Source organism: Ambystoma mexicanum, chromosome 2p, assembly GCF_040938575.1.
Source record: "Ambystoma mexicanum isolate Mex_15411 chromosome 2p, UKY_AmexF1_1, whole genome shotgun sequence".
NCBI classification, from domain to species: Eukaryota; Metazoa; Chordata; class Amphibia; order Caudata; family Ambystomatidae; genus Ambystoma; species Ambystoma mexicanum.
This window is the reverse complement of record NC_090923.1, coordinates 1,399,824,894-1,399,852,418: the sequence shown is the minus strand read 5'-3', so window position 1 is coordinate 1,399,852,418 and position 27,525 is coordinate 1,399,824,894. Positions and strand designations below refer to the sequence as shown.

General features: G+C 48.4%; 1 protein-coding gene across 3 annotated transcripts in view; it reads right to left on the bottom strand.

The window, feature by feature from the left end:
• Positions 1-27,525, bottom strand: part of DHX30 (DExH-box helicase 30) — a 1,582,523-nt gene that overhangs the window by 1,324,359 nt on the left and 230,639 nt on the right. For all 3 annotated transcript variants that reach the window (XM_069645844.1, XM_069645845.1, XM_069645846.1), the window contains one exon: positions 9,689-9,806. In XM_069645844.1, coding sequence (XP_069501945.1) covers positions 9,689-9,806 — 118 coding nt within the window. The remainder of the gene's footprint in view (positions 1-9,688; positions 9,807-27,525) is intronic.

The window sequence follows — 27,525 nt, the reverse complement described above, 5'->3', positions numbered from 1 at the left end:
GCATGCGATTCTAAGCAGATTAACAGCATCAGAAAGTAAGATTATGCCTGGGAATATTTGGGGTGAACTTTCACAAAGTTACATTTGAGCCACTCCGTAAAAGGCTAATGGCCGATGAAGAGGAGTTTGAATCAGATCCTGTGTTTGGAAGCCAAGGGTTGTCCAGAGTGCTGGGTCAGGAGTTTACATCTTCAGTCTCACCAAGAGTCTGTCTAATACATGTTGTGCCCTCTGGAGGCGTTTCGCAAGACTTGGAGACCCATGTAGAGGCTGTCGACATAATCTAATTTTGAGGGGAAAAAGTGTACTGCAAGGATGATTGAGAAACGATACTCTAACTTTAAGGCATACATTTGTGGTAGAACATCTGGATCCCGTTGTAGGAATACAGGACAATATATTCTAATAAGGTCGATCGGGGTCACAGGTTCCCAATGGAAAGGCCCCAGGTTTTGGAAGCCACTGCATATTATTAGTCTAAACATACCCTTTTCGACTTGACTCCTGCCACTAGGAAATTAGCAAGTTGATAAATCTCCTGAGGATTTGCCAGCAAACGGGGAAACGAATAGGCCAAGATGGCGATGTTATTGTGTTTACTAGTCTGCATAAGTTATCTGGCTCGAGAGGAATTGACACATTTAACAAATTATTCATCCAAAAAACGTGTGCACTAAAGTCCAGTGAGGTGAACAAAGACAATTTACTTCACAATTTTATGCAGACGGAGTGACCTTAAGTTGAAAGGTTAGAACAGAAAAACAAAGGCCAGCGTTGCCATTTGATTGAACCAGTGACCAAGTCGACACTTACTAAGTGGCGGGGAGCCTTGCAAAATGTAGGATGCAGATATCAATACTAAGGTGGTTATGGCTTCCAAAGTATGGTTCACAGCAGGGAGATTTGAAGAAGTTTATTTAGTCAGGTCAGTCTACTTTTAAAACCTTTATTTTTTTTTTAAAACAATCACATCTTGCAATGGACCGGCCTAATCACATGTGACAAATGGATCATTAAATACCTTTGATACCTTTGTCAGGTGGGGTGGGATGAACACCTATCAGAACTATGGGTTTTCAACTGAAAGTCAAACAATAAAGGTATCACAATGAGGTTTACTCAAAGTGTGCATAGGCTTACCTATGGAAATACAGCATTCCCTAATGTAATGCAAGTGGTCTCAGAGCACCCCTTTTCCACTATTGGTGAACTCACTGCACATGGTTCTGTAAGAAAAGAGCATATGTGGTAGGAGTCGTTTAGAGGCAGATGGAAAAAATATAGTGTTGATGGGTGCAGGTCGTAAGTACCAGGGTGCTATGTGTCAATCTGCTTTCTACAGTTTTCGTGGAGAAACATGGGAGTATGTTAATCATAGGAAAGAACCAGAGACGCTTTGAGTCTGAGTAGCTGCTTATGCGAAAGAGTATGCTAGGGCTAAAAAGGAGAGCATCGCTGTGGTTAAAACTAGTGTTGTTCTAATGGCTATGCCTGTGACAGATTTATGGTGTGGGAGATGGTAGGGGAGGGGCACACCAGACAGGAACGCCGTAGTAGCAGCGGTCGCTCTGGTCGAGTGGCCTCTCGGACGGCCAGACAACGGTCGGTTTGCCAACCGGTGACAGTGCATGATGCAGCCGGAGAGCTATCTGGAAATTGAATGCTTGGAGAGGGCCTTCCCCTGGTTCACAGGGCCAAAGTTCACAAACAGCTGTGATGTATTCCGAAAGCTCTTCGTGCGGTCCACGTAGTACATCAGCGCTCTAGCCACATCTAGCGAGTGCAAAGTCCTCTCAGTCGGCGATGAAGGCGACGGGAAGAAAACAGGCAACACCAAGGGCTCATTGAGGTGGAAGTCCGACGGCACCTTGGGCATGAAGGAGGGGTGCGTCATCAGCACTACCCTCGCCTGGTGGAATGTCAGGTGCAGCGATTTACATGAGAGGGCCTGGATCTCTCCCACTCGTCGGGCGGAAGTGATGGCCACAAGAAACGCTGTCTTCCACGATAGGAATTTCAGGGGTGCCGAATGCAAAAGCTCGAATGGCGGACACATGAGCCTGGTCAGCACCACGTTGAGCTCCCACGCCGGGGCCGGAGCCTTCACCGGTGGGAACGAGCGGGACAGTCCTTTCATGAACTCCTTCACCAGGCGGTGGGACCACAGCGATGACCGCCCCGGAGTTCTGGTGTAGTGGGAGATCGCCGCCAGATTAATTCTGATGGAGGCATGTGCCAGTCCTGCCTTGGCCAGCGACAGCAAGTACGGCAGCACTTGAGGGGCCGTAATCCGTAGAGGGTTGATCTTCTGTGCACGGCACCAGACAGAGAACCTCTTCCACTTATGTCCATAGCACTTAAGAGTCGATGATGCTCTGGCCTGGCAAGTACTTCATTGCAGTCTGCTGGCATATCGTAGCCTCCAAACTCTAGTGCTGCAGGAGCCAGGCCTGCAGGTTCAGAGATCTTGGGTTGTGCTGCAGGACTGCGCCTCCCTTCCTGGCGAGAAGATCCGCGTCCGCCGGAAGCTTGACTGGAGGGAACGCTGACATGTTCAGAAGGTCCGGGAACCATATCTGCCTCGGCGAGGATCATCCTGCACCGGGACCGTCTGAATTGATTGATGAGTCGCAGTAGCAGCAGCAGCGGTGGGAATGCATAGAGGAATAGTCCGTCCCAGGAGAAGGAGAATGCATTCCCCATGCTCCCTGGCTGGGGAAACCTGCTGGCGAACCTCCCACACTTGGTGTTTATCGCTGTCGCAAACAGATCGATCTGGGGATTGCCCCATCGTCGGAATAGAAGATCCACTTGATCCTGCCGAAGCTCCCACTAGTGGCAAGAGCGCAGCTCCCTGCTGAGTGAGTAGGCGACAGTGTTCTTCACTCCTGCCAGGTAAAAGGGTACCAGGAACATCCCCTCGGCGATGGGCTAGTGCCACAGATCCTGCGCTTCTTTGGAAAGAGCTGGAGATCTGGTGCCCCCCTGCTTCCTGATGTGTAACATCGTGGTGGTGTTGTCGGTGAAGACCAGTACCACCTTGCCCTTGAGGGACAGAAGGAAAGACCTGAGGGCCCAGAACGCGGGCCGGAGCTCCAGGAGGTTGATGTGCAGTGACCTCTCCTCCGTGAGCCAAAGGCCTCTTGCGTGGAGATCTCCGGTGTGCGCGCCCCATCTCTCCAGGGAGGCGTCCGTCGTCACCATTTCCTGATGCGCTGGGGTCTGGAAGTCCATGCCCGTCGTGAGATGCGCGCGGGTGCCACATTACCGGATCGCCTGACGGAAAGTCTCCTTGAGGGAGATCTTGTCTTCGAAGCTTCCTGCCACTTGTATCCAACCGGTGTCGAGGAACTCCTGCAGTGGCCGTATCCGCAGCCTGCACAGACGCACGAGGTAGATGCATGACAACATAATGCCGACCAGGGCCTTGATGGACCTCATCCTGGCTACTTCGATGGTCAACAGCGGTTGTACCTTGCCCAGGATGGCCTTTATCCTCTCCTCCGACGGTGAAGCTAGCCCTGCCACCGTGTTGAGCCTGGCCCCTAGGAGTAGGGCGTCCTGCAATGACACCATGCAGGACTTCGCAAAGCTGATTGAGAACCCCAGTTCTGTGAGCAGGCGGACGGTCCTCGCTGTGTGGTCAACGGCAAGTTCCCTTGACTTCGCTCGGATGAGCCAATCGTCCAGATAGGGGTAGACGTGGATCCCCTGCAGGGGAAGCTGCGCCTCGACCGGCGCCAGGCACTTGGTGAAGACTCTTGGCGCCGACTTCAAGGCAGTGCCTTGAACTGGTAGTGCCGCCCCTGGGCCACAAAGCGTAGAAACATTCGATGTCCTTTGTGTATGGGGATGTGGAAGTATCCATCCACCAGGTCCAGCGACGACAGGAAGTCCCCTTCTTCCATCTGTCCCAGCACGTTCTGAAGGGTGACCATCCGGAATTTTGGGGATTTTATGTACCTGTTGAGGTGGCGGAGGTCCAGGATAGGCCGCCAGCAACCAGTCTTCTTTAGGACGAGGAAGTACCGCGAGTATACTCCGGAGCCCCGGAGCCTCTTGGGGACAAGTTCTATCGCATCCTTTGCCAGCATCGCGCGTACCTCCAGAAGTAGTTGTGGGATGCGATTTTCTTTCCTGGCCACCGGTGGAAAGTCTGGGCACTTCCTTTGAAACTCTAGAGTGTGCCCGTGGGCCAGGGCATCCAGCACCCAACGGTCGGTGGAGATAGAGTCCCACACGCTGACGAATTTCGCCAGCCGGCGGCCCACTGGGCTGCTCGGGTGGGGGCCCCGACATCACGGCTGGTTCATTCCTGCTTTGCCGAGACCGGGCCCCTTGGCGACGGCGACGATGTCCACCGGTCTTGCTGCGGTCTCTCTAGGCTTCTTGCGATGAAGAATGGGCCACCTGGCGTTATGACGAAGAGCTGCCGCCAAATTCTTTGGAGGGACTTTGGGACTTGCCTCGGTGTCCGCCTTGATGGCCTTCAGTGACTCGTCCACTACCTTGCCAAACAGATTGTTCCTGTCGAAGGGCATGTCCAGTACCCTGGTCTGCACGTCCTGACGGAAATCGGTGGCCCTGAGCCAACAGCGCCGAAGAAGGCAAATGCTGTTGCCCATCTGGCGAAATCAGGTGTCGGCGATGTCCGTAGCTACTTTGATGGCGTGATCCATAGACACCTCGCCCTCTTGCAGGATTTCGAGGGCCTCCGCTCTCTTGTCGTCCGGGTGGAAGTCCAGGAAGGGGGCAATTTTAAACCACAGCTTCCTATCGTAGCGGGCCACGATAGCGAGAGCATTGGCTGCCTTAATGGTCATCGCTGCAGACAAGATGACTCGACGTCCCATGGCATCCAGCTTCTTCCCTTCGCCATCCAGCGGGGGAAGTGGAAGTCTATGCCGTCACCCTTGCCGATTTCTTCTTGGCCGCTGCATCGAGTACCGAGTCTGGAGACAGCTGCGCCCTGAGGCACATGGGAGCGGAATCTGGGACCCGGTACTACTTGTACCGGTCTCTCTTCGCAGGGGCCGTGGATGGGTTCTTCAGAAGGGACAGTCCCTCGTCCCAGATGTCGTCCAACTGCAGGACTCAGTACGGTCTTCCTTTTGGCCTCTTGTCGTTGATACAGGAATCCCTCCTTCTGTTCGGGGCATAGCTGGAAGAGCTCCGAGGCCCTGGTGATCATGGCGTGAAACAAGCTAATTTCGTCGGGAGGGGAAGCTGTGTGGGGGCGACGGGAGATCCGTTCCGTCGTCTCTGCCGTTGTCCGTCCCGGTAGTCGCCGTCTCCGTCTCGTCCCTCGGTGGAGGGGATGGAGGTGAAGGATGGAAGGGTGGAGGCGGATGGACTCGCCTCCGCTTGTTCGGAGGGCTCCCCGACGGTCCAGGCGCCACTGGATCATCCGCCGGAGGTAAGGGCAACCTTGTCCTTATCTCTATGCACAGGTTGTGCAGCGCCACCAAGATGTCTTCCGACCTTTCTGGCGGTGCTGGAATCGGTTGCGACGGGAGCGCCGGTAGAGGCCTGGTATCCTTTGGTTCCTAGTCAACCTGCCGTTCTTCGTCTGCTCCACACTCGTTCTCCACGTCCGGATCATTACTGCATGCCCTGACCTCTTCCAACCTCTTGTCCAGGCCTGCCTTGATGACCGATAGCTCTCCCTCAGAGGAGATATCTGAGTCCGCTCGGACTAACGCGCACCCCGCTCCTTCTTGGACCGGGGCTTCACGGGGGTCTTTTCGATCAGTTGGAAAGCCGATTCCCTCTGGGATGGCAGGGAAACTCTAGGCCTGGAGATCGTATCCACTGGGGCGGGCTTCAACAGGGACGCCACGACTCCCTCAATTGAGGCCTTATCCAGGTGAATCTGGGCCTTCACGACCTTAGGCGCATCTGAGGCCTTCACCATGGGGGTAGGGTTACTGCCTCGTTCCCCCTTGGCTTTCTCCATCGGTACCGACCGGGGCTTCTCCCGAAGCTTACCTGGGTTCTCCGACTTCCTTTTCACCGAGCTGGAGCGTTGGCTCGTGGTTGACAGCGTTGGTGACATTGCGCCCAGCCTTGCAGCTGAGGAGCCCGAACCAACGGCGCTCCCGGTGCCCATCGGACACGTGGTCCTTTGCCTGCTGTTGGGCCCCCGTCGCCGTAGCGCCCTCAAAGGTCTTAGAAGACCGCTCAGACTTCTCACCTGCTGCCGAGCTCTTCGCCTCCAGCCAGTCAGCGAGTCATTTGCGACGGTCCTTCATGGTCCGGACGGACATGTTCTTGTAGAACGCACAGTCCTCCTCCACGTGCAACTTGTCAGAGTGCAGGCAGTAGAGGCACCGGGAGTGCTCATCCTCCTTGAAGACGTTCTGTAGTCCACATCCTGGGCAGATCCTAAACAGCTTGGATCCAACGGGTGTCAAGTCTCCTTTGTCCTGAGCCATGTCCAAGCGGGGTAGGCCTAAAAAATCTTCTGGAATCCTCCAACAAGTGAAATTAGATTAAAATAAGCCGTGAGGGGCATAGAATTTTCCAAAACAGGTCCCCATTAATCGGAAGATGAATCGGTGGAGCTTGAGGCTCAATTTGACTGAAAAAATAATAGTAAACTCTTCAAAAAAAACACAACACGCAGTAAAAGCTCGAGAGCTATAGCACACGGACTTACAACACTTGAACGTGTGGTAAAAATCAGAAGATGGATGCCATAGGGGGGGCTTAGGTAGAGGGCAGTCATTGGCTGGGGGCAGTATGACCCAGAGACCAGTGATTGGTTATTAGTAGAAAGACAGTTCAGAAACAAAACTGAAACTGATTTTTTCTTTACCGAGGATCCCCAGCCTGATGACAGGGAATATTCATGAGCACGTGAATCCATGCCAGACTCCATGCTGGAGAAGCCTTAAAAGGCAAAACTACCTGCAACCCTGCACCTACTCCATGTCATTTGCAGACCAATCACATTTATTCAACTCACAATGCCACCTGTCAATCCTCTCTCTCGCTCACCAATTTCCTTGCTCAAATAGATACATTGTATCCCATGAGGAACAAAAACAAGCATCAGCGAGTTGGCAGATGGAAAGCGGCAGTCTAGAAACTCCAGACATTTTTATGAACTAATTGCTAAGGGTTATAGGAGCCAAGAACATTGGGTTCAGAGGTAGGGTTGCTTGAAATTTGAGGGAAGGCGTCACCCATTTCACCTTCCTTAGTATGTTGGTTGGTTGGCATGCTGAGGGATACCTCAAACCTCACTAACATGCTCAGGTGCTGTGCTCTGAAGCCGTGGAGACGTTTGTCAGGCATTGGTTGGTACAGTAGGCTGAATCCCTGATAGTAGCCTAGAGGTCTACCCTGCAGTCTCCCACAGGCCCCAAACTCTTCTCACAGTTCAAAATGAACCCCCCACCCAAAACAACCTTAAATCAGCAGATTTTGACATGGCACCAGGACTAATGAAAACAAGGAGCAGAAAAGATAAGTTGGAGTGTGGATTCCTGAAAATGTGCAGCACCTTGACTTAAAAGCAGTGGGTGATAGGTTACAGCAGCTGCAGGATGGTAAAGATCAGTAAGTTGAGGTATGCAGTCTTTATATCGAATATTTTATAAAGAATGAACATATATCGAATATTTCATAACAAAACATGTTATAGAGAATGCTTTTAGGGGTGGGGTAAAGGGTTAACTATTTTTGGGAAACGGTTGTGGTGGGTTTTTAGGGGTATAAAACGGGTTTGTGCATTCGCTATAAAATCTTTCGTTATTAAATATTCAATATATGTTAATTCTTTATAAAATATTTCAGTATAAAGACATGTAACCTATGTTGACAGTGGCAAAAAGGAGTTTTGAGTGGGAGATAGAAGGACATAGGATGATCTTTAAGTAATCTAGTATAGAGTCCCAATGAGATAGCACCCGACTTCTTGGGGGCCTATGTTGTAGGGTTATAGCATCCTGCTCGCTTCTTGGCTTAATCTCATACCAACCAGTATTTCTCCCCCATTGCTTAGGGCTTCTGGTAAACTATTAATAATCCCCAGACTGGTGTTGCCCTCCTGGGCAGCATCAAGTTTTTACAGCAGCTGGAGAATCTCCAAGTCTTTTTCGTTTTTTCATCTAGTTTCCTTCCAGGGTTTTAGGTATAGCCATCACTCTTTAGTATAGAACTCTCTCACCCAGGATCTCTTTCCCTCTTTTACAGGCTTATAAGTGTGTAGAAAAACCGTTCTGTCATCACAGGCACTGGGCTGGGAAGGCTTGTACTAGTCAGCCTGTTGTGCCAGCAGTCTCTCATCCGGACCGCTGCTTCTGTGAGGTGCTCCTCCCAGGTTCAGGGTCACCAGAAAGGGGAGGGAATCTGAACAGATTAGTGTGTTGGGAACATAAGCAGCAGAGAGGCAGAGGCTGGTTTGGAAGAGGTTGGAGGTAAGTACGTGACTTGGAGAAGAGAAGGAAGAAGTTAAAAACAACATGTGATGGCAGAGACCAAGGCAGGGTGGACAGTGGGGTTGGAGGAGCAGGCTGCATGTGAGGAAGGGTGCTATGAGGAGGAGAAGGTAGCGAATGGGCCAGAGAAGGCAGGGAAAAAACAGACAGCAGAGGGGCTGACAACAGAAAGGGGAGTAGAAAGAGGAGATAAGGAGTAGCCTGGGAAGGCCGTGACATGGGCAAGGAAGCCCAGGTACACCATATGCATGGTGGAGAGGTGTGGTCGAAAGGAGGAGATAAGAGCAGGTGGCAACATAATAAGCAGATTACAGCAATTTAGGGCAAGGAACAGGAACACAGAAGGGTGCCCAGGGAACACAACTGTTGGAATGGAAGGAGGATAACTCGAAGGGGAAGCTGGACATCAGTAAGACATCGCCTTATCAAGGGCCAAAATAAGCCCCCTCCAACAGGCCAAAGACCGAAACGAGGCCTTGCAGATTAATTTTGGTGACCCCTAACATCATTCCAGTGGTCACCCAGGTCTGCACGTCAGCAACATGCAACCCCTGGAAGAGCCTTGTAAGAAAGAGAAGAAGGCAACTGGTATGAAACACTTGGGAGGGCGGGGGGGAGCTGGCGAGGAACTTAAACATCCCACACTGAGTGAAGCCTCCCGTCGTCCTACACATCCAAGGATTGCCTGGAGGGGGCCCAGACTTTTGAGACTCTTGTAACCCAAGAACCATTTTTGGTTCACTTGTTTGGGACCCTATGAGAAGCCATACTGGTAATTTGTTCTACATGGATTCCCTTTTGTGCATTTTTCAAAATAAACTCCACTAAAAACGGAACTTGTAGAACAACAGGGGTTTTGTCGAATGTGATGCCTACACAGTTTTCACAAGTCATTTTAAGGAAAAGGATTATATTATTTGAAGTTTAACACGTCAACATACTAAGTAGTATAATTAAGCATGAAAATTGTTTTTTTTTTATATTGGCTTCCATTTTGTGGTAGCAAACACTGGGTGGGCTTAACTAAACTGGGGGGAAAGGCTTCCTCAGGATGCATTGAACCAAAGCTGCACAAAAGAGCACACCCAATGAGTTGAGACGAGGCCTACCTTTATGTATACAAAGACCTCACTCGAGAGGCTTAACCATGACCATTTAACTCCTTCAATTAATTATGAGATCATACATGTAAAAACGACAAGTAGCTCTAAGTGCTAATCAAAGGAAATAAAGGTTCAACTCACCCTAGGTAAGGAGGAGGTAGCAATCTGGAGAACATTTGCCAGGAGACTCTTAGGGTTTGGAAACTGGGATAGTGCCCTCAAGGCACTAGCATCGCCATCCATGTCAAAGGCAGCCAACCTTGAAATCAAGGAAAAAAACGTTAAATGAAGCAGCCCCTGGTGGTACACTTCAATATGCTGCTGGCAGATTGTCCTCAAACATTGGACCTTCAGGCACACAGGAAAACTCCAATAAGGTGAAGATGCTGCCACTTCAGTAGATTTGATATAGCCAGTATGGATCCCAGCTGATGCAAGTAGAACAGTTACTTAGATACTGTTCCTGAAAAGTCCACAGCAGGGAATCTAGAATGCTGATGTAAACAGAATTCCCTAGTGACATCTCATGGAACAGTAAAGTAACACAGAACCTCCTGCTAACCAGTTGATCTGTACATCAGATGAGTAGACTTACGAGACATCGGAATGAAGCCTAATAATGGTCATCAAACAAGCAAAAGTTCACATTTATTCAAAAGAAAGCACCACAAGAGAAACCATATACTGACTGTATACACTAATGCAAAAGGTACTGCACAAACAATTCAAAGCTAAATCGAGCATTTAAACGACAAGGTACAAGTAGAGGAAACGTGCTCTGATTGTGGAAGGCTTAACAGACTATTAGTTAGGGTTCCTTTTGACTCAAAGACGACTTGTGAATCCGTGAACACTCACGTGAACCGACAGCTGTCAGAAATCTGTGAATCCCATAATCTAGTCTGTGAATCACATTTCTATTTGTCAGTCATTTGCTTTTAACTATATGAAATTATAAAATATGCTTAACAAGTCATCCATCATTTTGGGAATTGCAATGTGAATTGTTGATCATAGACAATACCGAGCAGATATCCGTTTGTTAACATTGCTCTTGCTATTCATAATGTTAATAACTAATTTACAAAGTCTTCCCTTAATTTTTTACATGACATTTGGAGCCCTCTAGAATATACTATGCAAGAATGCGGCAAGAACTTCACGATTATACTTGAAGACACTTCTTCAAGCTCATGTTGAAATCAAATTTGCTTCACAATATACAATTTGCTCAATGTTCTACAGACATATTTAACCCTTTTTAGTTTGGGCTTTTAGGTGTCGCTTGCAACACTTATAAGCTGAAACTACTGCATTAGAGTACAGATATGGAGAAATGGCATGAGGAGACACAGCTTGTAGGTGTTTATTTGTCCACCCAGTGACTGTCCATGGCCATGCTAATACTCATGGCCATTACCATCCAGTTCCTGCCCCTCGTCGCCAAAAAAACGGCCTCAATGAACTCATTGAGCTCGCTTTATTATTTTGTATTCTTGGTTAAAAAATGTCAACCTTTAATAATACAAATTCATATTCACCTAAATAAACAACAATTCAACAACATTTGATGAACATAGATCACATTCCTTAGAGTAAAATATGCACAATTTCAAATTCATCTGATAATAAAACTCTTAACTTCAATGCTCTAATAAAACCTGTGATCCCAATCTCTGTAGCGGTAGTACGGCCAGCGAGACAGTGTTGCCAAGTCAAGTCCTCACGATTCCTTGAATTCTATTTTTTTTAAAAACTTTCCTAGATACACTCTTCGTAAATGACTCAATGCTGCACAGTTCAAAACCCAGTTATTAACTGTTTCAAAAGTATCTGTCAATTTACAGAATCTACAAATATATTGGTCAGACGAAATCTTGCCATATCTTAACAGAATTTGTTTTGAATGCAGCAGATTCCATCTAAAATGTAGTAAGAGCGTTTGTGTAGGCATATCGGGATAGATACTTAGGAAAGGAGCCAAAACACCCCTCCTTTTGTAGTCATTTCTCAAGTGGATTAAGGATGGATATGAGTGTAATAAACCCATAGTTGACAGTTCATCAAGTCCAAAGTAGAACTTACAGATTCTAGAATGGTGTTACATGTATCCTGAATAGCTTTTAACCAAATACAGCATTTTTCTGCAAAGATGGTCTTAAAATCCATATATAATGATTCCTCTTAAGGACATAAGATTTTACGCAAAAGCATTCACATTTTCCAGTGTGTTCTAGCTCTAAGAGATACAATAGCAAGTTCGTATCTTATTGACGCCACTAGAAAACTCTTTCGCAGAAACAAAATTCTTCTCCAGATTTTTCCTTCCAGAACCAATAAATGACCCAACATAGCCAGTGGGTACATTTCAATTCCAAAAAAGCAGTTTGGGAATAGCTTTGCCTCGTATATAAATCGCCAGAGTTAACGAGAACTCTCAAAATGTTGCTTCAATCCTTTTCATATGCTCCACCAATTTAAAGGCTCGCTCATTAAACCAAATATAAAGGCTACTCAGGGATGGCCTAGCATTAACAAAAAATACCAGGTACATCATTGTATCGACACTCGAGACCGCCATACTCCCAAAATGCCATCAAAATGTACACCTCTTTCTTGTGCCATTAAACTGAATCACCTTAGATTTAGCTGGATTGACAGTCAAGGCATGCTCTGCCATATACAATACACATTGTTTCATTAGACATTGAAGTCCAATAGCAGTGACATCAAAAAGAAAGAAGTTATCCGCATAGGCCAGCCAGCGACAAAGTGTTGCAATCTAGGGGCAATAAATGAGGCTGGTAATAAAGCTGTCTGAGAGATATAAATTAGAAAAACAGGGAGCAAAAACACATCCCTGTCTTAACCCCCCCACCCCCACCTACCCCCTTGCAGTTGACATTTTTTGTGATAGCACTCCAGAATTATTCAATAGAAGCACAAGTTAGTTTCTTACCTGGTAACATTCTTTCGATGGGATGTTCTGATGAAGTATTCCACATCTATGACAGGTAATCACCACAGCTGTGCTGCTTCGGAAGATTTTCGGCGTCTGCGTCCTGCGTCGATAACGTCGATACGTTGTCCTCGAGGGCCTCCGTCGAGCCGACATCACGGGATGTTATAAGTAGGACACATGATGCCATAGCCTCAGTTGTAGGTTTTTCCCAGAACGTGAGGTACCAATCTTCTGCCAGAATGACTACAGAAAGCCTTGCGGAAACGAAAGCTGCAATCGCATAAGAAATTCTGTAGAGGGGCAGGTAGGGAGGGAGCGATGTGGAATACGTCGTCGGAACATCCCATCGAAAGAACGTTACCAGGTAAGAAAGTAACTTGTTCGTCGAAGGGATTGGTTCCTCAGATGCATTCCACATCTATGACAGATTCCCAAAGCAGTACCAACGTATGGAGATGGGAAAAGAATTTAGAAATTTAGTATGCCCAATCAAATCGCAGAATAGAGGACCGCCTTACCAAAGGATAGAGATAGAGTCCAGGGAGTAGTGTTTTACAAAAGTATGGACAGAGGCCCATGTGGCTGCTTCACAAATGTTACGAATGGGAACACCCCTCTGCACAGCAGTGGAGGCAGCCACACCCCTAGTAGAATGGGCCCTCAAGCCTATCGGAGGGTCCTTACCCGCCAGACGGTAGCATTCCGAGATGGTCAAGATAATCCATCTGGACAAGGTCTGCTTAGTAAAAGCTTGACCCAAACGCCTTCCAGTGTAACCTACAAAGAGCTGATCGTCCACTCTGACCCAGGACATGCGTGAGATGTGGAAGCTTAACGCTCTCCTAGGATCCAACCTATGGAGCCTCTCCTATTCCTTAACAGGATGCAGCAGAGGATAGAACGCCGGAAGAATGACCTTCTGGCTTAAATGAAATTCCGAAACAACCTTCGGAAGAAAAGAATAACGAACCCCAAGGACAACCCTGTCCTTATAGAACACCGTGAAGGGTGGCTTGGCGGATAGTGCCTGCAACTAACTCTGCGAGCGGAAGTAACCGCAACAAAAAATACAGTTTGAAAGGTCAACAGTCTCAAAGGACAAGAATGTAAAGGCTCAAGCGGAGCTCCCATCAGGAATTTTAGAACCAGGTTCAAATCCCAACCGGGCACCTGGAAAGATAACGGCGGGAACACATTAGTGAGCCCTTTCAGAAACTGAGAAATTAAAGCGATCTTAAAATAAGAACACGCCTCATACGAGCGCTTAAATATGGACAGCGCCGCCAGGTAACCTTTAATGGTACCCACTTGCAGGCCCTTGTGGGCTAATGAAAGCAAAAAAGACAGAACCACAGTAATGGCACATGAAAAAGGATCCACATTCTTAACCCTGCACCAGTCGCAGAACTTCCTCCAACGGCAACGGTACAGGGACTTTGTTGCAGGCCTTCTGGCTGAAAGCAACACCTCCATCACGTCTTCAGGGAGGTCCCAATCCTTATACCTCAACCTTTCAGAAGCCAAGCATGAAGGTTGAGGGACTTGACCTCTGGATGGAGAAGCTGACCCCCTCTCACATGAGAGCAGATCGTCTCGGTAGGGAAGACAGCGTGGAGGGCAGATGGACATGTCGAGAAGGTCCGGGTACCACGTTCTCCGATCCATGCCAGAGCAATGAGGATCATTCGAGAACCGAACCTCCGTAATCTCAGCAGCACTTGCGGAATGACGGAGACTGGAGGAAACTCGTACAGCAGTGGGAAGGACCACTCCACTACGAACGCGGCCCCTAAAGCTCCTTTTGGAGGAAATTCCCGTGAGCAGAATATTTCGCACTTCCGGTTGACACTGGTGGCGAAGAGATCCACTTGTGGGGTCCCCCAAAGGGCCAAGATCACCAAGAGAATCTCCTGAGCCAGCTCCCACTCATGAGTGACCGTGCTCTGCCTGCTCAGAGCGTCTGCCGCCACGTTTTCGTCTGCGGCCAGATGAACTGCCGAGATCGAAATTTCCTGCTGGATGGCCCAGAACCAGAGCTGCATTGCCTCTTTGAACAGAGGTAGAGACCCTGCCCCTCCCTTTTTGTTGAGGTAGTGAATGGCCACTGTGTTGTCCGTCCGAATCAGGACATTCTTCCCCCGCACAGCTGGCAGAAAAGCCTTCAGGGCTAGCCTGATGGCCCTCAGCTCCAACAGATTGATATGGAGTCTGGACTCCGACAGAGACCAACGACCGCTGACTGTCAACTCGTTGGCATGAGCTCCCCATCCCGTGAGGGATGCGTCCGTCACGATCGTCACCTCCGGCCACGGTAGCCAAAACGGAGCCCCATTCATCAGATTGCCTTTGACGGCCCACCACAGAAGATCCTGGGCGACCGAGGGCGGCACCTGAACGGGATCCGACATCATGCCAGAGGCTTGCGACCACTGCATCTTGAGAGCCCACTGCAAAGATCTCATCTGCAGCCTGGCCTCTGGCACCAGAAGAATGCAGGATGCCATGAGGCCGAGCAACCTCGAGAACTCGAACGCCGGGAGACAATGGGCATGTTGAAATTTGTCCATCTGCAGAATGTGGTGAGCCCTCAACTGGGGAGGCGAGCACTGCCCCAGGGACGTATCGAGCACTGCTTCAATGTACTTGAGCCGCTGGGTAGGTGCCAAATGAGACTTCTTTAAATTGAGGGAGAAGCCCAGCTTGTGAAGGGAGTGTCTGGTGACGGACAGATGATCCAGGGCTTGCTCGGCAGAGCGCGCCCTGATCAACCAATCGTCCAGGTAGGGGTAGACGTGAATCCCCCCTTTCCTGAGATACGGTGCCACCACCACCATGAGCTTGGTGAAGACCCTCGGGCGGAGATCAATCCAATCGTCAGGACCCGAAACTAAAAATACGAGTCGCCAACCGCGAACCTCAGGTACTTCTTGTGCTTGGGATAAATCGGCACATGAAAGTAAGCATCCTTGAGGTCGAGAGACACCAACCAGTCCTGAAGTTGAAGGGCCTGGAGGACTTGAGAAAGAGTAACCATTTTGAACTTGTCCTTCCTGAGGAGCTTGTTCAAACCACGCAAGTCCATGATGGGTCTCAATCCCCCATCTTTCTATACCATCCCTTGTTCCTCTCCACTACAGGCACCAGTTCTATGGCGCCTTTCTCCAGCAGGGATTTGATTTACTGCACAAGGAGCAGATCCGGACTCTTCAAAGAGAGATTCCCTGGTGGATTGTTGTGAGGCCTCTGCCGGAAAGGAAGACAGTGGGCTATGATATCCAGAACCCACACATCTGAAGTAATGGCACACCATTCTACAAGATGCTGCGCCAGCCTTCCCCCAACCGGCGAACCATGGGACATGGCCTCATGACTGAGCTGAAGCGGCTGCGGCAGTGCCTGAGGGCAAAGAGGCAACTGCCTGAGTGGTCTTGGCACCTCGAGTACCTTTTTTTCCACCTCTGGTACGCCTACGGTGGCTCCTTTGACTTGCAGCTCCCCTCGACCTACCAACGGAAGAGTACGATCGAAAGGAACCCCCCCTCCATTGCTGTCCCCTAGGACGAAAAGGCGGAGGTTGGCGAACTGCAGCGCTGAACAACTTTGCTGCAGCTTTGGAGGTCTGCAACCTCTCAAGGCTCTTGTCAGCCTTGCTGCCAAAAAGATGTCCACCATCAAAGGGCATGTTGAGGAGCCGGGCTTGTACGTCAGGGGCAAACCCCGACTTCCGCAACCACGCAAATCTGTGCATCACGGTGCTCGCCACCATGGACCGGCTGACACAGTCTGCCATGTCCAGACCCGACAGAACGGATTCACACATGGCATCCTTGCCATCCTGAACGAGGGCAAGAAAACCATCCTGTTCCTACCCTTCGGGAATATGTTCAGCCGCCAAAGACACACAATTCCACAGAGTGTGAGTGAAACGTGCTAAGGCACACACAGGGTTGGCTGCCTATAAAGCCATACCCCCTGAAGAAAGCACTTTCTTCGCCCAGCCGTCAAAACGTTTGTCGTCCCCATCAGGAGGGATGGTAGGGTACGACGCCTGCTTTGCTGGGGCCGTAGCCTGCACCACCAAACTCTCCGGAGTGGGGTGCCTAGTCAAGTAACAGGGGTCGCTACGGGCTGGATGGTATTTTTTCAGCAACGACTTGCTCACTGCCGGGAGACTCTCCGGAGCAGTCCAAGACACTGCCACCCTTCTCTGTAAAGCCATAAGAAAGTGGGTGGTCCTTGGTCAAGGATATCCGTCAGGTCATCCTGCAGAAAATCCACTGGTGGTGCAGACCACCCAAAGTACTCCGTTATCCTCGACATAAGACACAGGTATGAAGACTCAGCGTGCGTGCCAGGCTCAGGCCTACCGAACTCAACCTCCGGAGAGGTGTCCAGACCACTGGAGTCGTGCAAAGACTGACAAAGGTCTTCCAACTGGCTATGACCAGACAAGAGTTTGTCAGGTACCTCATCAGGAACCAAACCTTCATCAGACCCTTCATCCACCTCAGAGGTATAATCTAGAGGCTGGAATAAATCCCTGGATGAGGGCACAGAAAAAGGTTCAAAGACAGGCCTTACTGACTTCTTCAGGGCCTTCCTCGGAGCATCCACCGATGCACGGGGTACCTCTGGTAAAGCCTCCACAAAAGGCGTTGAGGGCGTCCACAGAATCGGCATCGAGTGTGGCACCGATAGCCTCAACACAGGCCTCGAGGGCGGTGCCCCAAGCGTGTCGTTCGATGGCATCAGCACCGATGACTTCCTTAGAGCCGGAGCCTCGAGAGAGTCCCTCGACAGACATGGCGCCGATGCCGTTGATGTTTTCTTAGAAGACCTCACAGGCTCCACCGGTCTCGAGGGCGTCGAGGACCGGGACCTGGAGCGGGCATGGCAAGAGCGATCCACCTTGTCCGACTGGGACCTCGAAGGCGTGCGAACGGTGACCCTAGCACGTTCCTTGCCGGCGTCTCTCGATGGCGCGGACGGAATGGAGCCCTGCGACTCAAAAATAGCCATAATTTCCTTACGAAATGTGTCCCATTCCGCAGGAGAGGAATGCTTGGTGGGACAAGCTACACGCCATCTGGCGGAGTCCTTCCTTGGACAAGGAAGGTGACCGGTGCCAGCGCTTCCGTGAGTGCCTCGAAGAGTCAGAGGAATGGCGGGAAGCACTCCGGGACCGAGACCCCCTGGACTTACGCCGACGATGCAGAGAGTCGCCCCTCGAATCGTCGGTCGAAAGCCCAGTGGATTTCGACTTTCGGGACTTGGAAACCCTACCTACCGACAGCTTCTTCTTTCACTCCTGCAAGCCCTTTAACGTCAAAGACTGGCATTCATCACAGTCATCGGTGGCATGGCGTGGTCCTCACCAGAGGCAGACGTTGTGCGGGTCCGTAAGTGACATCTTGGAACTGCAGTCCCGACATATCTTGAATCCCGACCTTTGGGTAGAGGAAGAAGACGACATGTTTTCACAAACCAAGTTCCAAGAACCGATAGAATCAGAAGAACCGAGGCGCGCCAAGATCTCCGAAGCGACAACGTTCGTGGAAAAAAACGCAACTGAGGCTACGGGCGTCGTGCATCCTACTTATAACATCCGGTGACGTCGGATCGATGAAGGCCCTCCAGGACAGCGTATCGACTTCATCGACGCTGAAAATTAGCCGAAGCAGCACAGCTGTGGTGAATACCTGTCATAGATGTGGAATACGTCGGAGGAGCCAATCCCTTCGAACTTGTATTTCAGTTCTTGAACAAAGGCCAATAATTAAGTAAAATAGCCCTTACGGTATTCCCCAGGCTAGTAGTTTTTTCCATACCCTATCGCGATCCAAAGAGTCAAAAGCCAGGATCAGATCTAACGAGGCACCATATATCACATCATACTTCCCCTTCTGCCGAACCCTGTTTATCACCAGCCCATTAACCATTGTCCTCATCTTGTGACTAAAGCCAGTCTGCCATGTCGCAATTCTTCCCGTACTAGCTGCCCATTCTTCCAAATGAGATAAAACCCTTTTGTATTTCCTGTGAATCCCTTCTCTTACAATATGTATGTGGTCATAGGCTTTGCAACAGGAACGCGTCGGGTTAAGCTGGTCATCACTTAACACATCCGCTGAATGGCCTTTGGCAACGTCCACTTTCCATATTGCACCCCTTGACATATTACCCCAATAGGTTTTGTTGGGGCCCATTAGCCAGTGCCCACGGCCTGCACCCATGCCCACTTTCCATATTGCACCATTCGGTTCCTTAAAGTAACCCAGTACTCATATCCTTCGGCCACACCCATTACCCTCCACCTCAAAGTAGCTGTCTTTTTTTTGGTGTTAATCTCATTTTTTAAACTTTTTTTAAAAAAATGTTTTCCCCAGAAAAACAGTTATATTTGCAATGTAGTACAAATAACCCTGGTTATCCTTACGCACCCGCAAATTACCATGTTTTTTTTCAGATGACGCACTTTCATTCCTGATCCCGTTTTCCACAATAACCGCGGTTATCCCCTGTATAACCTCGATTATGCATAAACATTTGAGCTCTGAACTTGGTCCCCCTCCCCAAAAACTCCCCCATTTTCTCATGGTGACCTCTTTTACCCCTCCCAACCTCTAGCCTAATGCCATTTCCTCCTTTTTCCTCCTCCAAATTGCATTTCTTCCACTTTTCGTTTTCAGCTAACCCATTACAACCCTGGTTATCTTTCGCATTGAACAAAAACAAAATGGTGGCTTTTTCATTTCTCGAAGGCCTCCGCTGCAAAGCACCATGGAAAAAAGTATCTAGAATTTTGGGAGAAGGGGGCACCCCCTTCTCCGTCACACATTTTAACTTATGGACCGAATAACCCCAGACCTCTCCCGGAAAATCTAGTCAAAGCTTTGTGCCCAAGTTGTTTTGTAACTGGTCCAGTTCCATCCAGCCATTCTTTTCCTGTGCGCTGTGCAGAAATGTGGACTTTTTCTCTATGGGAAAATGAATAGGAGTATGCTGAAAACAAGCATTGTTTTGCTTTCTTAATAACTTTTTTACAAATCTTTACCAAAATGTATAGTCTTTGGGGTGGGGTGCGTGGCATGGGCCTGTGACAACCTTTTATTAAATATCAGCCTAATTCGTCATGCAAGTCAAAGATCATTGGCAATTCAATGTTTGCGTTTCCTAAGGAACTTGACACTCAATTATAGTGCAGCAACGGTTATGGCTGGAAGGTTTACAATTAATCTTAACCTCTGGCATTGCTCTGGCAACCCTCCAGAGCATAGTTCTTCGTCTGACAAGCCATTAAAAAAGGGGAAAGACTGTGCAAATCAGTCTAGGACCCACCCCAAAAGGGGCAGTCCAGCCCACACTGCTTGGTCACATCCCTTCTGCACGAAACCACACTCATCCCCAAACATGTTTCGGCCTATAATATGCAAGGATTTAAACTAAGAATGGATAAGCAGGAGCTAAAAGTCACTCCTGGGTATCCAGAATTAACCATTGACATGGAGCTACCACTGAGGGCCCAGGAGCTAGTACATACTGCTCTGGAAATCTGACCTCCACATAAAATGCAAACCTATCATTTTGTCCATTATTTAGGCTTACAATAAATGTCTCATGGATGTGCCCTAATGTTTATGTATAGATTGCCCCAAGCACACAATTCACACAGCTGTGTTTGTAGGGCATTTATTGGCCCGAGATCCAAATGTAGCTCCTGGTAACTTACTTTTAAGGTAACCAGGCTCTTCTAGGCTACAAGCAGGAGCTAAATAGCTCCCAGCACCCCTCACTTTCAAACCCTGATATGCAGGACAAATACTACATACCTGTAATCACATTTTCTGATGCTTGTATCTGCTTGGATTCACATGCTTTGCATAGGCCCACATCTAGTGGTTGGTGCAGTGTAATGCATGACTGTGATGTGCACTGTACCGATGGTCCTTCACACATCAAGGTCCTCAGATTATTTTGTTTCTGACATGAGGTTGCATGAAGCGTGTATTGGAGCACAGGAAAATTGAAGAAGGTGTTGTTTGTCTATGTCCCTTCTATTCCTTACACGGGAAGGAAGGGTGGGTGCATGTGAATCTAAGCAGATACAAGCATCAGAAAGACGATTGCAGGTTTGCAATGTTTTTCTTCGGAGGCTTGTGGGTCTGCTTAGAATCACATGCTTCGCACAGACTAGCTTGCAGTACCAGGAGGAGGTGGGTTGTTAGAAGGAGCAGAGGCAAAAGTATGTTTTAACAGTGCCTGTCCTGCTTCTTTCCTGTGTATCCACACAGTAATGTTGAGTGAGCGTGTGAACGGAGCTCCATGTTGGTTACACCTCGACCTTTGCCGCATCACACTCCCAGGGGTCTGCCCCGTGTCTCTTCAGTCTCACGTGTTAATACGGACAGTTGGGGAGCTCCATGTAAGGCCAGAAAGAGGGACAAGAAAGTGGTTGCTCTTCATAAGGGGCTACGGCACCGTCATGCACCTTTCTTCTCACGCTGGCAGCTGCCGTGGAGAATAGCTGCAACAAACTACATTTCCCAGAAAACCTGTCAAGGATTGTAGTTCCCGGCGTTAATACCGGAGCCTCATTTTCGAATATGTAACGCCTCCTTGTTGTATTTAAACCACAGCGGTTTTCAGAACGCTGCTTCTGTTTATAGTTACAACCAGGATTTTCTGAAGTGCTCCTTCTGTACCTTAATTCCAGAAGTCTCTTGTTTTTTCCGTGTACCGACCTTGCCTGCACACGGACTCCTACTTCTTGATTCTACTTTGGTTTTGTTTGCTGACCGCCCGTGTACCAGACCTTTCGCCTGCTGCTGGACTCCTGGATTGTGATTTACTTCCTGTTTGAATACCATAACTTTTGACCACGGACTCTTGATATCCTTCATTAAAGTGCTTCCTTTCTCCTGGGGAATAACACTGGTAAGAACGATTCTTTATTTGGAATCCTGTCTTCATCGAACTGTTACCTCATCTTTGGATAACCTTGCTTCATTTCTAAAGTGCATTTTGGAACGCTCTGCTGTGGTGCACCATCCCGAAACCACTGCGACCCTCGTTCCGTCCGGGGATAGCTACCCTACTAACCTTCCTTTTTTTTTATTTTATACTTTCGTTGTTGCCCAGGATTCTTTACACTACTCTTACTCCCACCAGTGGTAAAGTATATTTCCTTGATTACCAATGTTGGCCAGTTTCACATTTAGCTAGTATAAGTTTCACATTTAGCTAGTATCTAAAGCCTCTTCTGCTTTATAGGTTGCTCCAGCTCCTTTTTTATGGCTTAAGGGGATCTCACTCAGGTACTCTATTTAAGGGTAATAGTCTTGGGGAAAGCCAGGGTTGAATCTGACAGAATATTCATCTCTTGTCTTTTCTTTACAGCTGGGTCCGTGGCGGTGTGTTCTGCCCGCTCTTTTGATTGAACGGTCCCCTTGTCTGTATGGTTCAGCAGGTGGTCATATCAGTTTAAAGAGTTCATTCCCTCACAGAGAGGAGGCTCGCCTGGAGGCTCCAACCCGAGCTCCTTCAAGCAACTCTCCAGCACAAGAGGTCCGGTCTGTTTTACACACTTGCCATTCCGGTGAGTAACAATGTTGCTGCCTTACAATTTGCCTTTAGGGGCACATTTGCAATCAAGGTTAATGTTGCACCAGTACCATGAGTAGAGTATGCTCTGGGTGAAAATAGTAGTACTTTGTTGGATAATCTGTAACATTGTTGTATGCAGTTTACAAGCCATCTAGACATTTCTGCTTTGGAGACAGGGCCCCCTATCCTCCCAAGCAGCTAAGTAAATGAAGAATTGGTCATTTTGCCTTGTTGGCTTAGTCTTGGTAAAATAGTACATAACAGCTCTCCTAACATCTAGTGTATGGAGGGCTCTCTTTTCTGAGTTCTTTGGGTTTTGGAAAAATGCTGGTAGTTCAATAGCTTGGTTGACATGGAATTTACAAGAACAAGTTACTTACCCCTGGTTACGTTCTTTCGATTAGATGTTCCTCCCATTATTCCCCATTTTAGGATAATATATCCCTCCAGCTTTGCTGCTTCGGAATTTTTTTTTCTATAGAGGGCACTGTATGCAGTTGTCATTGAGTCGATGTCCCTCGAGGGCCTACATCGACAGGCAACGTCATCATCGGCATAAAAATCACATGTAACGCCCGTTTGCTTTAGTTCTGTTTTTTTTTTCTCCTCTGTAGGGAATTACCAGGTGTACCCAAGACGTAGGCTCTCAGAAAGCGTAGAGTGTAAAAACACGTAAATTGTACGGTGGGGTGGGCTGGGAGGAGTGATGAGGAATACGTGGGAGAAACATCCAAACTAAAGAACATTACAAGGGGTAAGTAACTTATTCTTCAAATGGATTGTGTCCTCCCACATATTCCTCATCTTATGATAGAGTCCTAAAACAGTAATCATTTGGAGGTGGGAATACCAATTACATTTAGACCTAATCATGGATCAAATGGAGGACGGCTTTTGCAAAAAGACCTCTCTGACTGTTGGAAGAATGCAGACAGTAATGTTTTACAAATGTATGAATAGACAACCAAGTGACCGCTGAAAAAATATCACTTATTGGGACACCCCTTTGAAGATCCGCAGAGGCTGCAATGCCCTTGTGGAATGAGCCCTCAGGCCTTCCGGTGGGTCATTGCCCACTAGTCTGTAGCATTCGCCAATAGGCAGGATAATCCATCTGGATATTGTTCGTTTGGTGACTGCAAGACCCAATTTGGGACCAGTCTATCCAATAAAAAGTTAATCAAGCTGACAAACTGTAGCCATCCTGGATACATACAAACTGAGCACTTTTTGGGTCCAGTCTATGCAGCCTCGCCTCTTACTTTACTGGAAGAGGAGGTGGGTAGAATATTTGTAAGGTAACTTTTTGTGATAAGTGGAAGTTGGAGACTACCTTCGGTAAAAAAGAAGGTTTTACTCAGAGTGACACTGTCTTTATAGAATATGGTATGAGGTGGTTTACAAGAAAGAGCCTGCAACTTGCTTAGAGTGCAGGCGGATGTTACTGCAATAAGAAAACTGTCTTTAATGTCAAGAGTCTTAAAGGACATCAGTGCAGGGGCACAAAGGGAATACATGTAAAAACTTTAACACCAGGTACATTAAATGGAACTGGTGGGTATACATTAGTAAGGCCCTTCAAGAATAGGACCACCAATGGGATCTTAAAATATGAATCCTCCTCTGAGGAGCGCTTGAAAATGGAAAGCGTTGCTAGGTAGCCCTTAATGGTTCCAATCTGAAGCCCCAGATTGTCTAAATGGAACAGAAAAGAGAGCACCATATGTGTTTCACATAGAAAAGGAGCCACATTCTTATCCTTGCACCAGTTGCTGAACTTGGTCCAACGGCAACGATACAAAGATTTCGTTGCTGGCCTTCTGGCCAAAAGCAAAATCTCCATTATGTCACCCGGGAGGTCCCAATCCTTGTACCTCAGCCTTTCAGAAATCATGCATGAAGGCTGAGTGTCTTGACCTCTGGATGGAGAACCCAACCTTCCTCTTGGGAGAGAAAATCCTCTCTTTGTGGAAGAAGTATTGTGGGGACAGATGGACATGTCCAGAACCACGTCGTCCTGGCCAAATCCGGAGCAATTAGGTCATAGATTTCCCAAACTTTCTCAACCTCCTGATCACATAAGGAATGACAGGGACTGGAGGAAACTCATACAGGAGTGGAAAATCCCAGTTCACCACGAACGCGTCTCCTAGAGAACCTCTTGGGTGAATTCCCGTGAGCAATACTGTTCGCACTTCCGATTGACACCAGTCATAAACAGATCCACTTGAGGGGTTCCCCAAAGGGTGATGATCGCATGAAGGACTTCCTGAGCTAGTTCCCACTCGTGTTGTGGGACTGCTGTGGCTGCTCATAGCGCCCCCCACATGTTCTGCTCTCCGGCAAGGGGAACTGCTGATAGAGAGATTCCTTCTTATATTGCCCAGAACCAGAGCTGCATTACATCTCTGCACAGTGGTAGTGACCCTACACCTCTCTTGTTGAGGTAGCACATGGCCACTGTGTTGTCCGTCATTATCAGGACATTCTTTCCCTCTACAGAGGGCAGGAAGTCCTTCAGCGCTAGTCTGATCACCCTAAGCTCCAAAAGGTTGCTAGGTTGACTCCGATGTAGACCAACGACTGCTGATTGTCAGATCGTTGGTGTGGGCTCCCCAACCCGTGAGTGAGGCGTCTGTCACTACCGTTCTCTCCAACTATGGTTGTCAAAAAGATTCTCCCTTGAGAATATTGTCTGTGCAAGTGTTAGGGAGAATTCTCCTTCTAGGGCTAATTTCCCTCACCTAGTGAGTCCCCCAGCAGCTTTGCTGGAGTTTATTTTTTCACTTGGTAAGAGTGTACACCTTTTGTCCACTCTTACATGTCTTTTGCCATGTGTGTTTCTACTATTTGCGTGATCTTGGGCTCTGGAGCACACCACTCCAGGACCCCATTTTTGTTGTGTGTTACACAGCACCTTCATTGCACTAACACAGGGTTGTCTTTAAGACTTCCCTCTGACTCAATTTCTCTGGGGCTTACTACTGTCCCCCAGAGAAAAGTAAAGTTACCATTAACTTTACATAGTCACTTGAACCACAGATCCAGTACACCCCATCTTACATGGAGTACTGGAAAGGGTTACTCCTTAACCCTTGTTATCTGTACCTCCTAGAGCATTGTTTCGCTCTTTTAACATTTAGACTTGGCTGTTGGCAGTGGTATCTACCCTAACTTTTCTACCGTGATTATACTATATAAACGTGGTAAAGCTTTTGGCTAGTTTAGCAGCCTCAAGCATAAACCAGCTTGACCAAATTGTTTTTCTTTTGGCCCCCGTCGGGTTTATTCGCCATTTATTTTTGTTAAAGTCCTTCTTGTGTTTTACTTTACGCGGCAAACCAGGTTTGCCTTCTTTGTTCACCGTCTTTTGGCAGGCTTCTGCAGAGAAGCCCTCCTCTTGGTGCCTGGGTGTCTAGGTAGACTGAATGTGAGGAACGGGTGTAGTCACCCCCTGCACAGGGTATCCTAGGAAACCCAAGTCGCACTTTGCCATGATTGGCTGAGGTGGTTGTCCAGGCTGGACAACCCCCCTGCTGCGTGATTGACAGCCAGGCTGTGTGAATGGGGGTTTTGCACATAAAAGGCAGTTCTCTTGGGCTAGAAGTCAGAGTCGCCACTGGAACTACAAGGAACCAAAAAGAAGCGGAGAGAACGACGACTGCTGCAACTACCCTGTCCCGGTGAAGCCCTGCTGCAGTCCTGAGCTCTCTACCCTTCAACGACTAAGAGAAGATCCAGTCCGGAGTCTTCTTCCCTTGAGTCTGGTGGGGATAACCAGCTCATCTTCCACAGCCAGAGGATCCTCTTGGTCGAAATCGCTGCACATTGCAGTAGTGGTCCGGATAGCCACCTGAAGAGCCTCTCCTGGTTTTAAGGAGCACACCTTTCATTCATCACTTCTGCTGCCGGCTTCATCCCTGTGTGGTGCAGACCCCTTCAGACATCGTCTTTCGTGTCGAAGCTCCACGAACCGTGGGTCTGCAGGAAACTACCAGGAACAACTGCCGTGCCACCAGCTCTTCCCTTCTGTGTTCTGCTTGAAGAAGTAGGGTGAATCCCTTTTCTTCACCTTCAAGGCTTGCCCTCGTCTTCCCTCCTTCTTATAACTTTTACCTTCTCTTTCGAACAATAGCTAAGTAATCCTGGCTGCGTGAATCTTGAAGTGTCTGACCGTGTGATCTTCGGCAACAGGGACCCAGTTCCGATTGACACTGGCTCCGGCCTATTGACTTTTTTTATTGCGGTCAGCGAGTGTTCTCAGATTATGTCTGCCTTGACAAAAGTATTATGTGTGATTTTTGCCCCCAACTCTCTTTGGTTAGCCCAGGTGCTAAGTGTGCATTTGGCCCGGTAACATTTCTCGCCGCGGATACGCGTTTCTTTAACACGACCAAACTGTCAACAATTGATCGCAAATGTATTCCCGGTAACGCTTTTGTTTTACAACACCGGTCTGCCTAAGTACAAGGTACTTACCTTGAGCTATTCTGTGCCAAGAGAAGAAGTTGGTTGTAGTGTATTTTACATGCGATTTAGAACTCCTAGAAGTGCTGTGTTTTACTGATGGTTTAAAAATAAATGTACTTATATTTTTACCTGAAAACCTTGAGTCAGTGTTTGCTTGAGTCACAGTAATTGTGGTCCTTTGTGTAATCTCTGCTACTGCTCATATACTCTTGAGATAAGCCTGGCTGCTCCGCTACTGCTACCACTCTAACAAAGTAGTACAGGCTTGTACCAAAGGTGAACTTGTATTACCACTTGTAGTCTTAATTGTGTGTAGTGGTCCCTAAGGGCACTGCACAGGATTCTGCCTAACAGCAAGGCCCCCCACAGAAGGTCCTGAGCAACTCTGCTGGGAACTTACAGTTGGTCCGACATCTTGCCAGAGAATTGGGACCTCTGTGTGCCGAGAGCCCATTGAAGGGATCTAATTTTCAAACGGGCCTCTGGCACCAGGAAAATGCTGGATGCCATGAGACCGAGCAACCTTAGAAAATCGAAGGCCAGAAGATGCTGAGCATTCTGGAATGTTGTTACCATCTGCTGAATGTGATGAGCTCTCACCTCAGGTGGCGAGGCTTTCCTGAGGAAGTATCCAGGACTGCTCCAATAATATGGAGTCTTTGGGACTTATTGTAATTGAGCGAGAAGCCCAGTTTGTGGAGCGAGTGGCAGTTGATACTGAGATGTTGCTGGGTTTACTCGGGTAAATGAGCCTTGACCAGCCAATCGTCCAGGTAGGGGGAGACGTGAATCCCCACTCTCCTGAGACTCGCTGGCAACACTGCCATTAACTTGGTGAAAACACTTGGGGCGGAGGTCAGACCGAAAGGCATAACCCGAAACTGATAAGAACAGCCAACCGCAAACCTCAGGTACTTTCTGTGCTTGAGATGGATTGGCACAT